At 43.5% G+C, this 25,209-nt stretch overlaps 1 protein-coding gene across 9 annotated transcripts in view; it reads left to right on the top strand.

The window, feature by feature from the left end:
* ptprub (protein tyrosine phosphatase receptor type Ub) overlaps positions 1–25,209 on the top strand; it is a 342,049-nt gene that overhangs the window by 157,819 nt on the left and 159,021 nt on the right. For all 9 annotated transcript variants that reach the window (XM_052494008.1, XM_052494003.1, XM_052494010.1 and 6 more), the window contains exons 4-6: positions 6,338–6,419; positions 11,575–11,690; positions 18,453–18,627. In XM_052494008.1, coding sequence (XP_052349968.1) covers positions 6,338–6,419; positions 11,575–11,690; positions 18,453–18,627 — 373 coding nt within the window. The remainder of the gene's footprint in view (positions 1–6,337; positions 6,420–11,574; positions 11,691–18,452; positions 18,628–25,209) is intronic.

Below are 25,209 nucleotides of genomic sequence, written 5' to 3'. Positions count from 1 at the left end.
TTGTATAAGACTACCAAGAAACACTCTGTGTGACCCTGATTTAGCCCACTGCTGTAAAAGGTTAAATATCTGATTTTGATATAGACCATTCTTAGACCTTTCTTATACTGTTACTTAACTATAGTGTAATGCATATTGCTAAATAATCTTTATGGAGTCAGATATTTAGTTTAATAGACAAATTGCATAGTCTTATCAACTGCCAGACCTCCTCTGACATCTCACCAGTCATTATCACCGGCAGCTCTATGGTAAAAAGCATCTCGGTTCCCGGGGCAAAATCTTTGTGCTATCCTGGGGTTCGGGTACAGAACATTACTAGGTTGCTTCCTACATGCACATTCCAACTGGCAAAGGTAGTAGTTCAAGTTACTTTTTGTATTCCAAACTGAATAAAGATTTCTATCTGGTGTTTACTATAACAGTACCCCTTGTATGTAACCTCATTATATACACTGCTCAAAAGAATAAAGGGAACACTTAAACAACACAATGTAACTCCAAGTCAATCACACTTCTGTGAAATAAAACTGTCCACTTAGGAAGCAACACTGATTGACATCAAATTTCACATGCTGTTGTGCAAATGGAATAGACAACAGGTGGAAATTATAGGCAATTAGCAAGACACCCCCAATAAAGGAGGGGTTCTGCAGGTGATAACCACAGACCACTTCTCAGTTCCTATGCTTCCTGGCTGATGTTTTGGTCACTTTTGAATGCTGGCAGTGCTTTGACTCTAGTGGTAGCATGAGACGGAGTCTACAACCCACACAAGTGGCTCAGGTAGTGCAGTTCATCCAGGATGGACAAGAAGGTGTGGCAAGAAGGTTTGCTGTGTCTGTCAGCGTAGTGTCCAGAGCATGGAGGCGCTACCAGGTCAGTACATCAGGAGACGTGGAGGAGGCCGTAGGAGGGCAAACACCCAGCCGTAGGACCGCTACCTCCGCCTTTGTGCAAGGAGGAGCAGGAGGAGCACTGCCAGATCCCTGCAAAATGACCTCCAGCAGGCCACACATGTGCATGTGTCTGCTCAAACGGTCAGAAACAGACTCCATGAGGGCGGTATGAGGGCCCGACTTCCACATTTGGGGGTTGTGCTTACAGCCCAACACCGTGCAGGACATTTGGGATTTGCCAGAGAACACCAAGATTGGCAAATTCGCCACTGGCGCCCTGTGCTCTTCACAGATGAAAGCAGGTTCACACTGAGCACATGTGACAGACGTGACAGTCTGGAGACACCGTGGAGAATTTTCTGCTGCCTGCAACATCCTCCAGCATGACCGGTTTGGCGGTGGGTCAGTCATGGTGTGGGGTGGCACTTCTTTGGAGTGCCGCACAGCCCTCCATGTGCTCGCCAGAGGTAGCCTGACTGCCATTAGGTACCGAGATGAGATCCTCAGACCCCTTGTGAGACCATATGCTGGTGCGGTTGGCCCTGGGTTCCTCCTAATGCAAGACAATGCTAGACCTCATGTGGCTGGAGTGTGTCAGCAGTTCCTGCAAGAGGAAAGCATTGATGCAATGGACTGGCCCGCCCGTTCCCCAGACCTGAATCCAATTGAGCACATCTGGGACCTCATGTCTCGCTCCATCCACCAACGCCACGTTGCACCACAGACTGTCCAGTAGTTGGCGGATGCTTTAGTTCAGGTCTGGGAGGAGAACCCTCAGGAGACCATCCGGCACCTAATCAGGAGCATGCCCAGGCATTGTAGGGAGGTCATACAGGCATGTGGAGGCCACGCACACTACTGAGCCTCATTTTGACTTGTTTTAAGGACATTACATCAAAGTTGGATCAGCCTGTAGTGTGGTTTTCCACTTCAATTTTGAGTGTGACTCCAAATCCAGACCTCCATGGGTTGATCAATTTGATTTCCATTGATCATTTTTGTGTGATTTTGTTGTCACACATTCAACTATGTAAAGAAAAAATATTTAATAAGAATATTTCATTCATTCAGATCTAGGATGTGTTATTTTAGTGTTCCCTTTATTTTTTTGAGCAGTTTTTATACAGTTGAAGTCTGAAGTTTACATACACATAGGTTGGAGTCATTAAAACTTGTTTTTCAAACACTCCACAAATTTCTTGTTAACAAACTATAGTTTTGGCAAGTCGGTTAAGACATTTTTCCAATAATTGTTTACAGACAGATTATTTCACGCATTAGTCACTGTATCACAATTCCAGTGGGTCAGAAGTTTACATATACTAAGTTGACTGTGCCTTTAAACAGCTTGCAAAATTCCCGAAAATGATGTCATGGCTTTAGAAGCTTCTGATAGGCTAATTGACATAATTTGAGTCAATTGGAGGTGTACCCGTGGTTGTATTTCAAGGCCTACCTTCAAACTCAGTGCCTCTTTGCTTGACATCATGGGAAAATCAAAAGAAATCCGGCAAGACCTGAGAAAAACAATTGTAGACCTCCACAAGTCTGGTTCATCCTTGGGAGCAATTTCAAAATGGAAGGTACCACGTTCATTTTGTACAAACAAAAGTATACAAGTATAAACATCATGGGACCACGCACATTATGGGACCAAGATCGTACTTTTGGAGCAGCTGTCCTCTGGTCTGATGAAACAAAAATAGAACTGTTTGGCCATAATGGTCATCGTTATGTTTGGAGGAAAAAGGGGGAGGCTTGCAAGCCGAAGAACACCATCCCAACTGTGAAGCACGGGGGTGGCAGTTTCATGTTGTGGGGGTGTTTGCTGCAGGAGGGACTGGCGCACTTCACAAAATAGACGGCATCATAAGGATGTAAAATTATGTGGATATATTGACGCAACATCTCAAGACATCAGTCAGGAAGTTAAAGCTTAAAATGGACAATGACCCCAAGCATACTTCAAAAGTTGTGGCAAAATGGCTTAATTATTGGAGTAGCCATCACAAAGCCCTGACCTCAATCCCACAGAACATTTGTGGGCAGAACTGAAAAAGTGTGTGTGAGCAAGGAGGCCTACAAACCTGACTCAGTTACACCAGCTCTGTCAGGAGGAATGGGCCAAAATTCACCCAACTTGTTGTGGAAAGCTTGTGGAAGGCTACCCGAAAGGTTTTACCCAAGTTCAACAATTTAAAGGCAAATACTAATTGAGTGTATGTAAACTTCTGACCCACTGGGAATTTTATAAAAGCTGAAATAAATCATTCTCTCTACTATTATTCTGACATTTCACATTCTTACAATAAAGTGGGGATTCTAACTGACCAAAACAGGGATTTCTTTAGTAGGAAAGGTCAGGAATTGTGAAAAAAGTTAAAATATATTTGGCTAAGGTGTTTCTAAATGTCCGACTTCAACTGTATATGTGTATATATGTGTGTGTATATATATATATATATATATATATATATATATATATGTATGTGTGTGTGTGTATATATATAATGTCTAATTTCTTAAAACTGCATTGTTAATTCGATCATATGTGTGGGCAGGCTGCCCTCGATGCTGGGGAAACAAACCTTGCTGCCGTGTCTAATAACTGTCTGACTATTACTGGGGGCCGGTGATTTGATATTGATTGGATGTCACTGGTGCCCACAGACCTCCACCTTATTCTACCACAGGATTGGGTACGGAAGCCACCTGTCCCCAGAGCCACATGACCCTTTGTTTGCTGTATTATCTGCTGTTATATCTTTAGAGCTGCCTCTGTCTAGAATGCTGAATGGGGCCCTGTGTCCGGCAGCACATTGTGCCTCCCGATAATGCCATTATTTCCCCAAGACCTCAGGGGCTTGTAGAGAACTATAGAACGTATCCATCTATTCCTCTTTTCCTCTCTCTCTCTCTCTTCAATTCAAATTGTTTTAATGCCATGAGGACACAATGTACATATTGGAAATTAAGTGATTCATTTACAGTATTAATATCATTACAATAATAATAACAATCAGGATTATCAACAGGACAATCAGAAACAACAATAATTAAGTGTAAAAAGAACCATACATTTGACAATAACAGTGGCATGTGCAGGGCTCTCAGACACAGATCATCTTAATTGGGGCGGCAGGTAGCCTAGTGGTTAGAGTGTTGGGCCAGAAACAGAAAGGTTGCTGAATTGAATCCCAGAGCTGACAAGGTAAACATCTGTTGTTCTGCCCCTGAACACGGCACACCCAGTAGGCTGGCATTAACTGACTTGCCTAGTTAAATAAAGGTTAAATAAATAACCAATAAAAAATAAAATCAGGCAGCAATTTTGTGCACTGCCATCCCACAGCTCTGCTTCCTCCCCCAATGGGTATCCTATTCTCATCAAAGATGTCTTTGGAACCTTGAATAATGGTTTCAAATTTTGGGAAATGACACTTTCATTGTTTTGTATTTTTCTACTTTTTGTCGTGAAATTCCAGGTTTCGCTCTGTCTACCCTTTTTCAATTGCAAGGCTGTGCTCACAGAGCCTGAACATTGTCAAGGCTTTTCTAAGGTTTTGATCAGTAACTATGGTCAAATGGTTTTCCATGGTGTACTGTCAATTTAGGGTCAGATAGCTTGGCATTTTGCTTTGTGTTTGTGTTTCCCAATAGGTAATGTAGTTTTGTTTTGACTGTGTTATCATTTTTGTGTATTCTGATTGGATATTCTGGTCCTGTGGTGTTAGCAGAACAGGTCTGTGAGCTCAGGATCAGCCAGATGAGGTGACTCTTTTCTTTGCTCAGCAGGGCTTGGTAAACGTAATTTTTATTATTCGTGGATATTGGCCTAATTCTCCCCTGCGTGCATTGTTTGCAGTTTTCCTCTGGACATCTGAGCAATCTTACAGAACTCTGCATTCAGGGTTTCAATGGGGTGTTTTTTCCCGTTGAGTTAAATCTTGTTTTGCAATTGGGAACCCACACCTCGCTGCAATAAAGTGCAGTTGGTTCAATGACATATTCAATTCATTTGAGACAAATTTTCTAAGGTGTTTAAATTTGAATTTGTTTTTTAATGTCGTAGAATGCCCTGCGTGCTTTCTCAGTTAATTTACTGCCTCATTCACTGTATGTGTCCAGTTTAGCTTATTTTTAAACATAAATTATTGTAGTGTGTACAGTACTCCATATATTTTGTACCAATTGAGAACTTTGGTCTAATTCCCTGTGATCTGGATCTTCTCTAGAAAATCATTATTTTGGGGTTTACTGCTAGGGTTCAGATCTGGCAGTACTGCTCTAGCAGGTCCAGGCTCTGCTGTAGGCCATGTGCTGTGGGTGACAACAGGGCACAGGTCATCTGTGAAGAATCACCTTTTAGAGTCCAGGTGCTGGGGATTTTCTAGAATAGTGGTCAATGAATTGATGTAAATATCAAAAAGTGCCAGGCTGAGATTTGTAACCATGGCAAATACACAGACTTGAAATCATTGGCCACTTTAAGGAATGGAACACTAGTCACTTTAATAAAGGTTTACACATCTGGCATTACTCATCTCATATGAATATTTGTTGGTCTGGCTGGCCCTGGTTAAAGAATTCTGTCCTTTTCTTGCCAATTTTCATGCCGCCGGTATTGCCAGTATTGATTTAATTATGTCATATTTTTTACCCCCTATACCACTTTCAATAACTTTGTAGAACAGTCCTTTATGCCAAATAAAAGCAAATGCTTTTTGGAAACCTAAATGTGTGAGTGTGAATAAGAGTGTGAATAAGCAAGACAAAAGATTTAAGTGCCTTTGAACGGGGTACGGTAGAAGGTTCCAGGCGCACCAGTTTGTGTCAAGAACTGTAATGCTGCTGTTTTTTTCACACTCAACAGTTTCCCGTGTGTATCAAGAATGGTCCACCACTTAAAGGACATCCAGCCAACTTGACACAACTGTGGGATGCATTGGAGTCAACATGGGCCAGCATCCCTGTGGAACGCTTTCGACACCTTTTAGACTCCATGGGAGGGTGCAACTTCAATTTTAGGATGGTGTTCTTAATGTTTTGAACACTCAGTGTATAGTACTACAGAAAACCAAGTTACTGTTTATACAAATGCCTCTGTAATTGTTAGGGTTTGAGATATCAGCTGTTGTACGAAGGGCTATACAAATAAAAATAAAAAATACATTTGATTTAATTTTGAATTGATTTAGGGTCAAATTTGTATCCATTCTTAAAGATTTAGGTCCTCTCTTTTTCCCTCACCTATCTTGTGGGTCAGTAACTGTGCAATGAATTGTGTAGAGCTTTGTGATAAGATCTCTGCCTCAGAAGGAGGACAGTTTGATTTGATATAAATGCCTCAATTGTATAAAGGATAACAGCAATCAAATTTGTTTCAAGATTTATCACTCCAAGCTATCTCACTTTTTTGTTTTTATTCTACTTCCCAGGTCCGGATCGAAGCAACTGTTTCCAGGGAGCGGCGAGGCTACATCGCCATGGATGACATCATGCTCCTGACCTATCCCTGTTGTGAGTACCATCACTGATGTAGAAGAGAAGGGAGGTGGTTAGGGATTAAGGAGCAGTATAAAATAGAAAATGTAGAGACAGATACTGTATAGAGAGTTAGTTCCATATGATAAAGAGGAGGAGAACGCTAATGGAAGCTTGACCTTTTCATTGGTTGATTGCAATTGGGGTCCAGGTTTGATGTGAATGACATTTTCCCTAAACACTCTTCAGCTCCAGCCACTCCCCTGTGATTTAGTCTCAAGAGCACTCATAATTTGCCCAACTGACTCAAGGTTAGAGATGGGAAAATAGAAACCCCTTTCTGATTTATCCCACAAAGTAAATTAGTTATAAACAGCTCTTTACCTCTTCTCTCCTCTGTCTTATATACTGTATTATATACAGTGATTATTGTATTGTTGCGTTTGTATTTTTTTTTTTTATGTAGCTCTCATCTGTGAAGAGACCTTGCTCTCAGCATATCTACCTGTCAAAACAAATGTTAAATCAAATATTATCCATTAGTTGCCATGCAGTTGCCATTTTTTAGATACACATTTTGCCATTTCATTCTAGAAAATGTATTTTGCAAAAGCTGTTCCTCTAGGAAAAGACCTGTGGTGGTTTTGTCACTAGGTGGTTTCCCACTGCTGTTATACGATGGTTAAGGCTGTCTGTGTGTGCACAGTGTACCTGGGATAACACAGGCTTAGTGTGCTATCAATCCTAGAGGAGTAGAAAAGTAATGGGAAAAGCAGTAACGACAGTGGCTAACACTACCTGAGCTTAAATCCTGGACAAAGCTTCTCCATCCCTGTGACATGTTTGCCCCCCACTCCATACTGCTGATCAAAAGTGATCTGACAGCTCACTCATTTGGAATTTGGTTAACACCTTTAGTCCAGTTACAGTTGAAGTTGGAAGTTTACATACACCTTAGCCAAATACATTTAAACTCAGTTTTCCACAATTCCTGACATTTAATCAGAGTAAAAATTCCCTGTCTTATGTCAGTTAGGATCACCACTTTATTTTAAGAATGTGAAATGTCAGAATAATAGTAGAGAGAATTATTTCTTTCAGCTTTTATTTCTTTCATCGCATTCCCAGTGGGTCAGAAGTTTACATACACTCAATTAGTATTTGGTAGCATTGCCTTTAAATTGTTGAACTTCGGTCAAATGTTTCTTGTAGCCTTCCACAAGCTTTCCACAATAAGTTGGGTAAATTTTGGCCTATTTGTCCTGACAGAGCTGGTGTAACTGAGTCAGGTTTGTAGGCCTCCTTGCTCGCACACGCTTTTTCAGTTTTGCCCACACATTTTCAATAGGTTTGAGATCAGGGCTTTGTGATGACCACTCCAATACCTTGACTGTTGTCCTTAAGCCATTTTTCAACAACTTTGGAAGTGTGCTTGGGGGTCAATGTTAATTTGGAAGACCCATTTGCGACCAAGCTTTAACTTCCTGACTGATGTCTTGAGATGCTTCTTCAATATATTTTACCTCCTCATGAAGCCATCTATTTTCTAAAGTGCACCAGTCCCTCCTGCAGAAAAAAAGCCCCACAAGATGATGCTGCCACCCCTGTCCTTCACTGTTGGGATGGTGTTATTCGGCTTGCAAGCCTCCCCCTTTTTTCTCCAAACATAACAATGGTCATTATGGCCAAACAGTTATATTTTTGTTTCATCAGACCAGAAGACATTTCTCCATAAAGTACGATCTTTGTCCCCATGTGCAGTTGCAAACCGTAGTCTGGCTTTTTTATGGCGGTTTTGGAGCAGTTTCTTCTTCCTTGCTGAGCGGCCTTTCAGGTTATGTTGATATAGGACAAATTTTACTGTGGATATAGATACTTTGTATCTGTTTCCTCCAGCATCTTCACAAGGTCCTTTGCTGTTGTTCTGGGATTGATTTGCACTTCTAGGAGACAACGCGTCTCCTTCCTGAGCGGTATGACAGCTGCGTTGTCCCATGGTGTTTATACTTGCGTACTATTGTTGTACAGATGAACGTGGTACCTTCAGAGGTGTTTGGAAATTGCTCCCAAGGATGAACCAGACTTGTGGAGGTCTGCAATTGTTTTTCTGAGGTCTTGGCTGATTTCTTTAGATTTTCCCATGATGTCAAGCAAAGAGGCACTGAGTTTAGGTAGGCCTTGAAATACATCCAAAGATACACCTCGTATTGACTCAAATTATGTCGATTAGCCTATCAGAAGCTTCTAAAGCCATGACATAATTTTCGGGAATTGTCCAAGTTGTTTAAAAGCACAGTCAACTTAGTGTATGTAAACTTCTGACCCACTGGAATTGTGATACAGTTAATTATAAGTGAAATAATCTGTCTGTAAACAATTGTTGGAAAATGACTTCTGTTATGCACAAAGTAGATGTCTTAACCGACTTTCCAAAACTATAGTTTGTAAACAAAAAATGTGTGGAGTGGTTGAAAAACGAGTTTGAATGACTCCAACCTAAGTGTATGTTCACTTCCAACTTCAATTGTAGATATAAGTGACTTGTGCTTGAGGTGAGGTTATATTCTGGGCTTTTCTTATCCTTGTCATGAGGGTTTCGGTACAGTGTAATTGGAGGATAATTTTTTTGCATGGATTTTTGTATACTGAACTAAATTTTAAAATGCAACACAGTTACTGTTCATAGAAGGAAATAAGTCAATTGAATAAGTTCATTAGGCCCTAATCTATGAATTTCGCATGACTGCGGCAGGGGCGCAGCCATGGGTGGGCCTGGGAGGTTAAATGCCCACCCACTTGGGAGCCAGGTCCACCCACTGGGGAGATAAACCAAGCCAATCTGAATTAGTTTTACCCCGCCCACACACTCCTCAGACGATCCTGCAGGTGAAGAAGCCGGATGTGGAGGTTCTGGGCTGGCGAGGTTACACTTGGTCTGCGGTTGTGAGGCTGGTTGATTGTAATTCTCTAAAATGATGTTGGAGGCGGCTTATGGTAGAGAAATGAACATTACATTCTCTAGCACCAGCTCTGTTGGACATTCCTGCAGTCAGCATGCCAATTGCACGCTCCCTCAACTTGTGGCACTGCACATTTTAGAGTGCCTTTTATTGTCCACAGCACAAGGTTCACCTGTGTAATGATCATGCTGTTTAATCAGCTTCTTGATATGTCACACCTGTCAGGTGGATGGATTATCTTGGCAAGGGAGAAATGCTCACTAACAGGGATGTAACAAACAAACATTTTTGAGAAAAGCTTTTTGTGCATATGGAACATTTCTGGGAACTTTTATTTTAGCTCATGTAAAATATTACTAACACTTTACATGTTGCGTTTATATTTTTGTTCAGTATAGTTTCTACTGTATCGTTTTATAGACACCACGTGCCATGGAGACCGGAAGGGATTTCAATCAGAGATGCTGACTGTGTCCCTGCCTAGCCACCCAGTGGTTCCCCGCGTTTCCCATGGAGAGCAGATGGTATCTTCTACACCCCCCACCCCCAGTGCTACCATTAAATAATTTGGACTGTCTATGGTGGCACACGGCCAGCCTGCACCATTTGTCATAAGGAAAGGAGACGAAAGCGGAGAGAAAAAAAATAAGAAAAGCCACCAAGCTCCTTCCTTCTTGCAAATTCTGGTTGAAACTGCTAAGCACGCATTACATTTCTGTTGTAGTCTCCATAGTCCTAGTCTTTGACTCTGAAACCAGTGTTGCAGTCAAATTAAATATTTATCATGGTAAAGAGTCCCCGGGATGTGATCTGACACATTTATACTACCAAGTTTTTTAGTCAACAGAAGGCCCAGTTTTTTTTATCACATTCGTTTTTGTGTTTGTTTATGCTGGCTCATAGCTACGATTAATTATGAATTAACCTTAGACGGGGGACTCGTCCATGGGAAACATGACCACCTGTGGACTACAAACGCAAGAAGCATCCCCGCCTCTCCTCCCTGCCTATTTACACAAAGTAGATCAACAAATTCTCTCTCTCTCTCTCCCAGAAAGCAACAATGTAATGAAACACTGAACATGGATGAGCAGGAATTGAAACATTCGCCTCCCTCTTTTTGATTTCACTACTACTCCACCACTAAAGTAACGTATCCTGTCTAGGTTGGGTTGTCTTCATTTTTGTGAGAGCCTGTGCTGGAGGCTCTAACCCAGTGGTTAGGCTCTGCGGGAAGTCTGTCTCATAGAGCTGTGGAGGAGCAGGAGAGCTCCAGTGTTAATCACAGTGTAGCTGGATGGGATTGCTGCTGAGGAACCCACACTCACTGCGGAGCTCGATGCATCAAGCTGGGTTCTTATTAGAAGAGTGCGGCTCTTTCATCAGCAACAATGTTCTTGAGCCTGATTTCGGAATTGTCTGGGGATCTGGTTAAAGGATGTTCACTTAACTTCCGTTGATGCCTGTGTTGTGACCTATCGCCACAGTGAAAGGTTGTCGAGAATAGTAGCCGCCAGCAATTCATTTCTAAGTTGTGTATTGGATGACTTCTCTTTGTGGGTTTATTGTAGGACAATAAAGGGAGAGAACAAGCAATATGTCAGTATGTCAATGAGTCTTTCTCCAACCAGCTGTGATGTCCTTAATGGGAGACAATTAGTCTCTGATTTTTATCTAATTTAACATGAAAGTTTGAATTACTTTGTCGTATAATGTGAAAAGCTGCCGACGGTGACATTTTCATACTTTCACACACTGGCAATGAAGCTGGAACAAAGTCCGAATGGTGATCATTTACTGTAGCTCTTTAGAAATCATGAAATGTAGTATTTCATTTTTTATTTAACTTTGCAAGTCAGTTCAGAACATATTTTTATTTTACAATGACAGCCAACCCCGGCCAAAAGCTCCCCTAACCCGGACGACGCTGGGGAAATTTTGCCCCACTCTATGGGACTCCTGATCACCGCCAGTTGTGATACAGTCCGGGATAGAACCAGGGTCTGTAGTGATGCCTCTAGCACTGCAGTGCCTTAGACCGCTGTGCCACACGGGAGCCCTAGCATAACCCTGAAATTGAAGGAAAGGGGTGTTTTGCCACACATAACTTTGTAAAATGTATTTGAAATAAAAGCATTTATTTTGTTGGTCTGGCTGGCCAACATTGGGATTGGCTGTCTGTCACGGCACAGCAGTCATTTGATTTCTGCTCTCTCACTCTGTTCAAACAGATAAGGCGCCCCACTTCTCCCGGCTGGGAGATGAGGAAGTCAATGCTGGGCAGAATGCCACCTTCCAGTGTGTGGCATCGGGCCGGGCATCGGAAGCTGAGAAGTTCCTACTGGAGGTCAGTGGGGATTTAGGGGCACACCCATAGTATGTATTTTCTTTCAAATACTTTTGAGAGTTTGATTGAGTCTGTCTGGAGTGGCAGGTGGGTTTGCACTTTTGGGTTCATTTTCAGCTATTGAATTGGTTCCATTGAGCCAGACAAACTCAATCAAGCGCAGCTGAAGTATTTCAAAGAAAATATTCAAATAGAGGGCTCTGTTTTTAATATCCCCTTTTCCCACTTGTATGCTTTATTCATGCAAATTCCATCCCTCTGAAGGTCAGGAAGGCTGCTGCAGTGCATGTCTGAGTGAATAACATTCATTGGTTTTAAAAACATTACGTATGAAGGCCTGATTGAAGGTTTCAAAGAGCATTGTGATAGTCTTTTGTTTCCAGGCTCTGTCTCTCACAGCAATTACCAGGCAGCCACACATCCACGACTCTTACCACCACCACCACCACCACCACCACCACCACCACCACAGTATGTGTTAATTACACCATGCAAGCCTTGAGGCGCAAGGCACAACATCGTCTTCAACTTTGAGACCTCAAAGTAGCGGAGGCGTCCCTGTCCTTCCTTCAACGTTACAAAACCTTTAACATCCGAGTGAGAATGATATCAAACAAACCATTATGTCACATCACAAGGACAAGGACGGATGCCTCCAGTAGGGAGCTGTCATAACGGCACTAACATTCGCAATAACAAAAGTCCTCAAGGCTCTTCGATGCCTGCCTTCCCCAAACAGCATGAGGAGATGGGTGTCACGGCTGCCATTTTAGATGAGGTTGCTTCCCCTCCCTGTTGTTTTGTTGTTTTCATTTGATTGTTGCATCTGCTGTGTGTACCAGCTGCGACCCAGTCTCACCATGCCAACTCGTGCCAGACTAAACAGATAATTTGGTAATTTTCTCAGTAATTCGCTCCAGCCTGATAGTTTACATAATCCGTCTCTGGCTTATTTGATTAACCTGATTTTCCTAATATCCTTTTGTGGAGGGAGAAAAATCTAAATAGATAAAAGAAGTAAGCCAAGGGCAGTAGACACTGAAGTCTATGATTGAGTTTTTTTTTTTTTGGTATGACCACCAGACCAGACTGGTTGCCACTGCTTGACCCTAATCAGAGTTTGGGTGTTTGGGTGTGTACTTGTGATTAGTTGGGGCTTGTGTGGTCTGTGGCTTTCAAGAGTTTACAAACATACAGACAAGTCCACTGTGGCTTTGGACAGCACAAAGACTTACTCACATCCAGCCATCCAAGCAAACAGAGAAGGGGCCTAGCTCATCCCACTTGCTTCCCAGAGGACCCCGGGCCAATGTCTTCTCTGAGACTGATTCTGTTTACTCACCAGTTGTTTTTCAATGAAAAAGAAAGAGAGAGAAGAATGTGTTGATAGGCAAGCCTGCTATTTCACACACTGAAAAATAGCTTGGCCTACACGTTAGACTAATGTTAGGCTCAAGGTGGCCTGTTGTTGAGACTACAGGCTTGAAGGATGCTTGTGGTGATAATGGAATAGAACAATATGAGAAATGCCTTGAAGGGTTTAGTGGGATACCTCCTTTCATTCAACAATATCTCTACTGCAGCTTTCTTTTTTGTTTTTGTTATTTTTTCTCCTGCGCTCTCTCTCTCTCTACCTTTGTCACGCCCACTCCTTCTCCATGGTATATTCTGGCTTTGAAGAGCACTGGTGTCAGAGTCATTTTCTCTGTTTCGTTTCCTTTTGCTCTGTACCAAAACATGAAAGCCTACCCCATGCTATTCATCTGCCAGACGACACATTAGAGTGACTATATGGTGAAACATTAAGCCCACCAGGCATGCACTTTTAGCTACCCATGTGGATTTAAATGTATTGGCTCCGTAGTGTTTTGCAGGACTGTGTGAGTGCTGGGTGGTGCTAACACCCTATATTGCTATAGTATGAACACAAAAGAGGACTGACTACCGGCACCTGCGCTGAATTAACTAATGGCCCTCATAACCAACATTGCTCTCATAATCATTATTATCTTGACACGATTTCGTTTGTTTGTATTAAAGGATACCTGAATGTAATTGTACATGTTTAGCACCGAGGGATGTCCCCTGCCATTCAAATTTTAATTTTATGCTGCTGGACAATCATCCTTTTTTAATCACTCAACTCAAATGGCCTGGATAGCAATAATTGAAACATATTTAGTTATTATGTTGTTAGCTGAGTGTCATGGCTCCACCAAGGGAACAATAATCTTACTATGCAGACTGCCTCAAATATGGGACTTCATTTAGCTGGTTTAAGAAGATGGAGCATACACAAATATTGTGGATGTTGTTTCAAAGCCTAACACGACGAAGTGGACAGTGTTTTTAAGGTGATGATTAATTCAAAACAACCATATGAATATTAAAACTTAATGTGCAGCATTCCACAGGAATGTTGACGCCAATCACGTTGATGCCAATGTTCCTGTCACGACTCCCACCGAAGGTGGCTCCTCTTCCTGTTCGCGCGGCGGTCGTCGTCACCGGTCTACAAGCTGCCACCGATCCCCTTTTCCTTTTCTGTTAGTTTTGTCTTATTGGTTGCACCTGTTTCTCGTTTGGGTTTTGTTAGGGCTATTTAAGCTGGTTATGCCCGCCTGCTGTTGTGCGGGCTTGTTCCTCTGTTTGTTTCGTGGTTGTGCATTTTCCTTGATTTTTTCTGGAATGTGTGGTCCTGTGTTTGGGCCGGTCTTTTGTATGCGCCTGGATTTCGTTAATTTTTCATTCATTCACCCTCTGAATAGCACACATGCACAATCCATGTCTCAAGGCTTAAAAATCTTTCTTTAACATGTCAATCTACACTGATTGAATTGGATTTAACAGGTGACATCTATAAGGGATCATAGCTTTCACCTGGATTCACCTGGTCAGTATATGTCATGGAACGATCAATTTTTTATACACTTAGTGTATGAGCCCAATGCCCCCCCCAAAAAAAATGATTGTGCCATTATACGAAACATAGCCTAAAAGCCAACTGCATATTACGCACGGCAGAAAAACATAATTGGTCGAGCCTCCACTCCAAAATTTAAGTAATTCTATAATAATTGTCTTTGAGTGTGGACTGTATTATTATTATGCGTTCTAGATGGACTGGTTACCTTATGCTACGCTCCAAACGAGAATATAATATAGGCCTAGGTGATGCTGTTGGTTCATTGATTGTGCAGGGGGGCTTACAAAGTTAACCTACAATTATAGTGAATTTATATTGGATTTTGAATAGCCTAGTATTGTCACACCCTGGACATAGAGGCTTTTATTCTCTATTTTGGTTAGGCCAGGGTGTGACAAGGGTGGGCATTCTAGTTTCTTTATTTCTGTTTTCAATTTCTTTGTTTTTGGCCGAGTGTGGTTCCCAATCAGAGGCAGCTGTCTATCGTTGTCTCTGATTGGGAATCATACTTATTTAGCCTTTCCCCACCTGTGTTTTGTGGGTAGTTGTGTTCTGTATAGTTCATTTGCTTTACAGAACTGGTTGTCTTTCACTTTGTTATTTTTGTTCGAGTGTTTTGATAAATATAAATCATGAACACTTACGACGCTGCGCTTTGGTCCATGCCTTTGGACGAGAGACGTGACAAGTATTAGGTGATTTTTAAAATTATATTTGATAATTAATAGGCTGATCCATTACCTTTAGCTACAGAATATCTCACCACTGTGCATTTCCATCTCCTCTCTCTCCTTTCTAGAAAGCGCAAAGAGAGGGGCTGTCAAGAATGTAATAAAATATGTTTTGTTGTGAAAACAGTGTGTTGGAGAGCCCATGGCATACTGAGTTTCGGTGGAATATCACCTGTTGCGCAGCAAGGCTGCGTGCTCCTCAAACGGTGCGGGGAGTGAAATAAGTGTTATTATACTGAACAAAAATATAATCTCAATATGCAACAATTTCAAAGATTTTACTGAGCTACAGTTCATATAAGGACATCTGTCAATTGAAATAAATTCATTAGGCCCTAATCTATGGATTGCACATGACTGGGAATACAGATATGCATCTGTTGGTCACATATACATAAAAAAAAGGTAGGGGTGTGGATCAGAAAACCATTCAGTATCTGGTGTGACCACCATTTGCCTCATGCAGCGCAACACATCTCCTTATAGAGATGCATAGAGTTTATCAGGCTGTTGATTGTGAACTGTGGAATGTTGTCCCACTCCTCTTCAATGGCTGTGCGAAGTTGCTGGATATTGGTGGGAACTAGAACACGCTGTTGTACACGTCGATCCAGAGCATACCCATACATGCTCAATGGGTGACATGTCTGGTGAGTATGCAGGCCATAGAAGAACTGGGACATTTTCAGTTTCCAGGAATTGCATACAGTTCCTTGCGACATGGGGTTGTGTATTATCATGCTGAAACATGAGGTGATGGCAGCGGATGAATGGCACGAAAATGGGCCAATTGTGTTCGTTGTCCATGGCTTATGTTTGTTGTCCATAGCTTAAACCAAACGCCACCATGGGGCACTCTGTTCACAATGTTAACATCAGCAAACTTGGGTATGCTCTGCTATCTGCCCAGTACATTTGAAACCATGAAAAGCACACTTTTCCTGCGTGCCAGTTGCCATCAAGGGTGAGCATTTGCGACTCCGAACTGCAGTCAGGTCAAGATCCCAAGGACAATGAGCACCCAGATGAGCTTCCCTGAGACGGTTTCTGACAATTTGTGCAGAAATTCTTTGGTTGTGCAAACCCCAAGATTCATCAACTGACCAGGTGGCTGGTCTCCGAAGATCCCACAGGTGAAGAAGCCGGATGTGGATGTCCTGGGCTGGCATGGTTACACATGGTCTGCGGTTGTGAGGCTAATTGGACGTACTGCTAAATTCTAAAACGACAATGGAGGCGGCTTATGGTAGGAAAATGAACGTTCAATTCTCTGGCAACAGCTCTGGTGAGACATCTCTGGCATTGTGTTGTGTGACAAAACTGCACATCTTAGAGTGCCTTTTATTGTCCCCAACCAAAGGTTCACCTGTGTAATGATCGTGCTGTTTAATCAGCTTCTTGATATGCCATACCTGTCAGGTGGATGGATTATCTTGGCAAAGGAGAAGTGCACACTAACAGGGATGTGAACACATTTGTGCAAAACATTTGAGAAAATAAGCTTTTTGTGTATTAGGAACATTTCAGGGATTTCTTATTTCAGCTCATGAAACATGGGACCAACACTTTACATTTTGCGTTTATAGTTTTGTTCAGTGTATAAACCCAGACATTTCTATATTCAATCCCGTTTGAAAGTTTTGATGGTTGCCCTTAAAAAGAGGAGGATCCCAGATGCTACTGTATTTGTTCCTCAGCTGCTCATATTAAGCACATGCTCTACTATGAAACCAGAGTAGTAACTTACCTGGCATGATTGAAAAACGAACTGTGGCAACACACCTCCATTCTCTATTTGAGTGCATACGGATGACATGTATTTTTACTCCTGGCCCCGTTCCCGCCCATTTGAAAATGAGCCATTTTCAATAGAAACAAATTTTAGTCGATGTGAGTAAGACCACAGCCGATGTGAGTAAGACCATTAAAACAGGTCAACATTCACAAGGCCGCTGGGCCAGACGGATTAGCAGGATGTGTACTCCGAGCATGCGCTGACCAACTGGCAAAGTGTTAGAATAGTCTGATGGGTGATCACTTGATGAGAGGACAGCGTGCACACACGTTTGAGCAGCCCTAGGCAAGGAACAGATCATAATAGCCTATAGTAGCATCATGCAGCCCATATCCTGTATGTTTTGATTTCTAAGACATTCTAAGGTTTGTATCATTCGCAACTAAAGTTGCCAAATAAGTCTAGCGTATAGAACCTGGTTCAAATGGTCACTTTTACGCTCAAGCCACTTCCTATGCGCACTCGCTCCGAAATGGGAATTATATCCTTCTTACTAGAAAATCATGTTATATAAAATAATGAATCTTGTCTCCTAAATGAACTAGCCTACTGCCTATGGCATGGTGCAAAAATATATTTTCTTCATATCATAAGGTTTCTTTAAAGAGTGCCAAAAAATAAATTATGGATTTGATAGTGTATATTTAATGGATTTATTAGACTTTTTAAAATGTAGACGTTCCAAAGGCGCACATCACTGGCTTGTATGCTGTGTGTATGCGTAGAGGCCTTGAGATGCAATTATTTACATGAAAATAACCGGCTGACTAAATGTCATGACTGCTACAGCACTACCCTTACACTGCAAAGGCCACAGACTTTTGTGGAGCAATAGGAAACGATGGTTCGTGGGAGGCAGTTGTTAATGTGTTCAGAGGGTCCCTGGTAAAAGCCCAGGTTGGGGCAAGGAGAGGGACGGAAGCAATACTCTTACATTGGATCACTCAGTTGGGCTCTGCCCAGCTGCTGGGGTTGCTGTGGAGAAGGTTGTCAAAGGGGGGTGAGTGTAACCGGTGTGAAATGCCTAGTTAGTTAGCAGTGCATGCTAGTAGTAGTGTTTCAATTGGTGACATCACTCGCTCTGAAACCTTGAAGTAGTTGTTTCCTTTGCTCTGCAAAGGCTGTGGCTTTTATGGCGCGATAGGTAACGATGCTTCATGGGAGGCAGTTGTTGATGTGATTCAAGCCCAGGTTGGGGCAAGGCGGTAAATGGAAGTAATACTGTTACATTTGCAGCTGTGTGTCTGTGTGCAAGAATGTGTTTGTGAGTGTGCTTGACCCATCCTGTTTTTTCTGTCCCCTCTCTCCAGAGGCACAGTGGGGACGTGATAGCTACAGCCTTGGTCAAGCACCTGAGTCACCGGCGCTTTGTGGCATCATTCCAGGTGGACAGTGTGCAGCGTAACGACCAGGACTTGTACCGATGTGTCACCCAGTCCTCCAGGGGCTCTGGGGTCTCCAACTTCGCTGAGCTCATTGTCAAAGGTAAATTCGCTCACCGTCAGTCAGTGGGGTCTAGGCTAGGATCTCTCAATATCCTGTACTCTAGGTCTATGAACCAAAGGTGAACTGAATAAAACTGATTTAGGTATGTTACTTTGTGTTAGCAAAAGCAGTAAATGTTGTAAATGAACATTTACATTATCTGTCATCAATTTACACATTCCACACACTTGTCAGCTGTGGCATAATTATATCAACACATTGAAGTGCTTGATTAATATTATCATATAGACCAGGTATTCCCAAACTGGGGTATGTGGAATGTGATCGGGGGTACGCCAAATAAAAATGTGATTCACATAGAAAATTTATTTTTTGATATATATTTTTTTATATCTTCACATTTTAAAACAGTCCTTTTATATTTTCCAGCGGGCTATATATTTTGATGAGTTTTTTTCTCACCTGAGTAGCCTCGTTTCACTACCAAAAATAAAATTAAACCATCTAGTGTTCAACAAAATAACAAATACAGGTAGCCTAGTCAAATAAGTAACATCCAATCACATTAACCGTTACTCTCTCGCGGGAATTCCATTAACAGTCCGTATGTAGGCAAATGTAGCTGCTGCTCATTCCGTTTGCTCGAAAATTGATAAATGGTTAGAAAAAGTAAGGCCTGCGTCCATAGACACATACCAGCAGTACTACACCTGCACCTGTCGACGACACAAGTTGTTCTGCTTCCATGAGCACATCCAATGCTAGCATCAGTAATTCTACATTTATTGTTTGCCCAGCTAGCATGGACACTGACAGTTGTGAATCTGATGCAGCCGAAGAGCTACTGCCCCCTTACCCGGGAAAGCATCAAACAGACCGGGACGTTGGACCATCAAAGAGGTGTAAATATGATGAGAACTACATTGATTTGGTGTTCACTTATATTGGGAGTAGTGCCTTTCCTCAGCCACAGTGTGTTATATGTGCAAAAGTACTCTCACAACTCGATGAAACTCTTGCGCAGACATTTAGAAACAAAACATGCCAATTAGAAAAATAAGCCACAGGAGTTTTTTGAGTGATAATTAAGACAGTAAGTAATGTATAAAAGCAACAGATACTATTAATAAGAAGGGGCTAGAAGTGTCTTATGTGGTGAGCTACCGAGTGACTAGAATTAGGCAAGCCCCCATGCTATTGTGGAGGACTTAATCTTGCTGCCGTGGATATAGCTAGAACAATGCTGGGGGAAAAGGACAAGAAAACTATACAGACAATTACTTCATCAAACAACATTGTTTCACGACACTCATCAGTGACATGGTAAGAGATGGTTTTAAACAATTACTGCTTTGCATACAAGCCAGTGAATTTTATGAGTTCAAGCTGGATGAGTCAACAGATGTGGCGGGCCTGGCACAGCTCCTGGTAAATGTCTGTTGCGTTTATGGGGGTTCAATTAAGGAAGATATCGTCTTCTGGAAACCAGGACAACAGGAGAGGATATTTTTTAAGTACTGGACAGCTTTGTGACATCAAATGGACTTTGGCGGTCAAGAGGTGTTGGTATCTGTACTGATGGCACAAAAGTCATGACAGGGAGACATAGTGGAGTGGTAACGCGCGTGCAAGCAGTTGCTTCCGACGCCACTTAGGCACACTACAGTATCCACTGAGAGGCTCTTGCTGCAAGGGAATGCCTGCGAGCTTGAAAGACATTTGGACACTACAGTGAAAATGCTTAACTTTGTTAAAGCAAGGTGATGATAGCGCCAGAGGGTAGGGCTGCTGTCTTATCAGTTCTTAACCACCCATACTATTTTTTTTTTTTTTTTTTTTTTGCGTTGTTCATAACTTGTTTTGTACATAATGTTGCTGCTACCATCTCTGATGACCAAAAAGAGCTGCTGGACATCTGAACTCGGACGAGGAGTTCTTCTTCAAAGAGTCAGACGGGAGGTGTATACTACGGACACCCGACAAGGCCCAGATCCCCGTGATTCACTGGTAAGGGAACGTAGGTTTCGTGGAAAGAGATAAGGATGCCTTGTGAGGATCGGGCGACAGGTGGCTAATCTGCCCTTGCCTTCCGTTCTGCTAGCACACGTTCAATCACTTGAAAATAAATGGGACAAACTGAAAGCATGTATATCCTACCAACGGGACATTAAAAATTGTAATATCTTATATTTCACAGAGTCGTGGCTGAACAACGACAATATCAACATACAGCTGGTTGGTGACAAATACAATTTGATATGATTTTGAACCTGTTTATTTCTGCACTATACAATGACATGGGCAGCAATCATGTAACGCTTTTATCAAGGGGCAAAGTATTGACACATTGTTTTGAAGACGAGCTTAGTTTTCTTTACTGACCATAATTTTCACTTGTCTGTCCACTTGCATGATGAGGAGTTTCTCACACGACTGGCCTATCTGGGTGATGTTTTTTCTCACCTGAATTATCTGAATCTAGGATTACAGGGACTCTCCACAACTATATTCAATGTGCGGGACATACAGTGGGGCAAAAAAGTATTTAGTCAGCCACCAATTGTGCAAGTTCTCCCACTTAAAAAGATGAGAGAGGCCTGTCATTTTCATCATAGGTACACTTCAACTATGACAGACAAAATGAGAGAAAAAAATCCAGAAAATCACATTGTAGGATTTTTAATGTGTGTGGGTGTCACGCCTTGGTCATAGTATTTTGTGTTTTCGTTATATATTTGGTCAGGCCAGGGTGTGACATGGGTTTATTTTGTTGTATTTCGTATTGGGGTTTTGTAGGCATTGGGATTGCGGCTGAGTAGGGGTGTAGCATAGGTTTGGCTGCCTGAGGCGGTTCTCAATCAGAGTCAGGTGATTCTCGTTGTCTCTGATTGGGAACCATATTTAGGTAGCCGGGGTTTCACTGTGTATTTCGTGGGTGATTGTTCCTGTCTCTGTGTTAGTGTTCACCAGACAGGCTCAGTCACTTTGGTTTTTCTTTTTTCCTTGTTTTGGAAGAGACTAGAACGAGCGCCATTCTCCTTGCGGAGATGGTACTAAATACATCAACACGGTCGGGTCCCTGGGATTGGGCTGGCCAACACGATTCGGTTTGCTTGGAAGGAAAAGGAGTTGGAGCCTTTAGGACGGGAAACTTTTGGAAGGATAATATTGATGGGGATTCTAAAGCTGACGGTGAAGGACGTGTTTTGTTTCCAAGACAACTCGTTGGAGGGAGCATACGACATGGCACTATATACAGAGGAGAAACACGATGATATCCTGAGAAGGGCAAGAGCAGTGGGAGGTGAGAGGCCGATGAGCCACTACGAAATAACAAGCCTGGCGAAGAATAACTTTAGGGTTGTAACTGTCAACATTTACAACCCTTACGTTAAGGACGAAGAGGTGAGGGCTTTTCTGGGGAGATGCATGGATAACGTCTCCTCAGCAAGGCACCTCAAAGACTCCCTTGGGTTTTGGAATGGGAGGAGAGTCTTCCAGGCCCTCCTCAGAGAGGACCCAAAGGGACATGGTGGCTACCTCCATCCTCCTGCTATGTTCTCCCTAGGGGCTGACAGGGGGATGTTGTTTTATGCACGTCAGCCCCCATTTTGCAGGCGCTGTATGGCCTACGGACACATATTCGCCTCGTGCAGCACAAGAAAATGCAGATTTTGTGGATCTGAGGAACACGAGGCGAGGGATTGTGACAAGCCTAAGACGTGCCATGGGTGTGGCTCGTCAGCACACCTGTGGTGGGGGTGCCCGGCCCGTCAGAGGTCATATGCGTCTGCGACTGGGTGGGGGGAGCAGGAGCGGGGGATGGGGGAAGAAGAGGAGGGGAAGGAAGCACACCTCATGACCAGAGTACAGGTCCAGAGGGGAAGGCCACAAGGAAGGAGGAGAAGCAAGAAGCGGCGGATGGAAGAGAGAAGGAAACGGAAGGCACGGGAGTAGGAGAACCAGGAAACGCGGCGGAAGAAGGCAACCGAGTGGAGGAGCATGAGAGAGAAGAAAGCTAAGGGAGGAGTGGTGGAGAAGGAGACGGTGGAAGAGCAATTGGACTGGGGGGAAAGTGCCCTGGTGGAAGAGATTAGGGGTATGTGGAGGAGCTGGCGGGGGGGGGTGGTATCTCTCCACTGCCGCCATCACCAAAGAAGAGAATGAAGAGGAGGGTGCGATTGGCCGACAGTGAGAGGGAGGGGATGGCCAAGAGAGTGATGGGGGTGGGAGAAACCTCTGGGTTGCTGCTGGTTTCCCCAGGCCCTCAACTTCGGTTGGGTGGGGACACACCTAACAAGACTCAGGACTGGGTACAGGAGGAGGTGGGGAGTTTTTTGTTTGGGGACTCAGCCTCCCCGATTTTTTTCCAAATCAGCTGCAACACTGGGGAGGGGGAGGATTGTGGGGGTAGACCCAGGGTGCAGGGCACCCCGGAGCCAAACACTATTCCTGGATCTTGGGATGGTGAGATGGAGGAAGAGGGGGGGATGTCGGGAGTACGGATGGTGTTCTCACCGGTAGATATGGTGCAGGGGAGCATCGGATGAGTCTCCTGTTTTTGTTTTTTTTCTGTCTGGGTTTAGAATTTGAGTGTATTACATGTTTTAATTTTTTCATGGGGTCTAATTTTACTTTTGTTAGTTTAAATGTAAGCGGTTTAGGGGATTTTGTTAAGAGGAGGGCGGTTTTTAGTTATTTGGAGGGTGTGGGGTTTGATTTTTGTTTTTTACAGGAGGTTTACCTGAGGGACGGAGGGGATTTTAGTAGGTTTAAGAGGGAGTGGGACAAGGGGGAGTCGGTTTGGGGTATTTTGTGTGGGCACAGGGAGGTAAAAGTGGAGGATTATTTTGTGGTAATGCAGGGGAGGGTTATAGGGGTGGATGTCATGATTAGAGATTAGTGGTGGTGTATGGGCCACAGGTGGTGGCAGACAGGAGGGAGATGGTGGACTGTCTGACGCCCCTGTGTGTCACAAATAGGAAATTAGTGATAGGGGGGATTTTAATACAGATTTAGGAAGAGGGGGGGATAGCAGTGCAGGCGCCATTGCCGGGCTAATGGCTTGCCATGGTCTGGTAGATGGTGGTCTGCACACTACTCCGAAAATGGATGGTCCTACATGGCGCAACTCCAGGGGGGTTGAGCGGAGGCTCGACTATATTTTTGTACCCAGGTCTTTGGGTAAGTTGTCTGGGCGGCTGTTGCCTGTTTTCTTTTCGGATCACGACGGGGTGCTCCTGCAGGTGGGGTCGCCAGTCTGCCTCTTTGGTAGGGGGTACTGGAAGCTAGATCGGGATGTGCTGGAGGAGCAGGCTTTTGTTGACGGGTTTTATGGTTTCTTTTGGAGGCTTGAAGGCCTCTGGTCCATGTGCGAGGGGGTGTTAGAGTGGTGGGAATTAGTTAAGGTGAGGATTAGGGCTTTTATAATAGGGTATTGCAAGAGGGAAAAAAGGGAGGAGAGGAGGGAGGTGGATCGTATCCAAAGGTTGATTGAACTCGAATACGAGGCAGTTTGACTGGGAGAGATCCGCAACCCTAAAGGCGCAGCTCAGGTAGTTGCAGGAGCGGAAGGCTCGAGCTTTCCTGGAGCGTGCGCATAGTGGCTTTCTAGAACATAATGAGACTTGTTCTACTATGTTCTTTAAGTTGGTTAGGGCCAGGCAGAGTAGGAAGGTAATGCATGGTGTTAGGGAAGAAAATGGTAGTATAGTTAGAGAACCAGAGGATATGGTCAGGGTGACAACTGATCATTTCCAAGGTTTATTTAAGGAAAGGGAAATAGATGTAGAGCAGGGAAATGTGTTTTTAGAACACTTGTCCAGGCGGTTGCCGGAGGACATTAGAGAAGTGATGGAGGCCCAGATCTCACTAGAAGAGGTTGAGAGCGCTCTTAGGATGGGAAAAGGGAAGGTGCCTGGGATGGATGGGCTGCCGGCTGAGTTTTATCTCAAGTTTTGGGGTATACTTGGACCAGTGGTCCTCGAAGTCTTGAAGGCCATCCTTGAGACGGGGTCCCGGGGGATCAATGGCTGTTGGTGTGCTGTCACTTTTATATAAGAAGGGGGAAGTAACAGACCTTGGCAACTGGCGGCCGTTGACCATGCTGTGTGTAGATTACAAGCTACTTGCAAAGGTTTTAGCAGACCGGTTGCGCACAGCCCTTCCCTACGTCGTTCATGAGGATCAGACGTGCGGGGTAGAGGGCCGCTCTATTAGATGGAACCTACAGTTAATCAGGGACTCCATCGCTTTGGTTGAAGATAGAGGACTGCCTTTAATGGTAGCAGCACTAGATCAGGCGAAAGCTTTTGATCGCGTGAATATATCCTTTTTATTCAGAGTGTTAGGTCGATTAGGATTTGGGGAGATGTTTATAGGATGGATTTGTACATTATATGTCGGAGCGGGGTGCAGAGTTAGTGTGGGTGACGTTTTTGACCTCTCGTCTGGGGTCAGGCAGGGGTGCCCACTCTCGGCTCTCCTCTTCGTTCTGTACATGGAGCCTCTGGGGGCTGCGTGTTAAGATGACGCAGTACGCCGACGACACTTCCTTGCTGTTGTGCAAGGACTCGTGCCTGACAAGGTCCCTTGCCATCTTTGGGGATTTCACCCGAGCGT

The sequence above is a fragment of the Oncorhynchus keta genome, chromosome 34 (genome assembly GCF_023373465.1).
Source record: "Oncorhynchus keta strain PuntledgeMale-10-30-2019 chromosome 34, Oket_V2, whole genome shotgun sequence".
NCBI classification, from domain to species: Eukaryota; Metazoa; Chordata; class Actinopteri; order Salmoniformes; family Salmonidae; genus Oncorhynchus; species Oncorhynchus keta.
The sequence above is the reverse complement of the archived record's forward strand: the minus strand, read 5'-3'. Positions and strand labels throughout refer to the sequence as shown.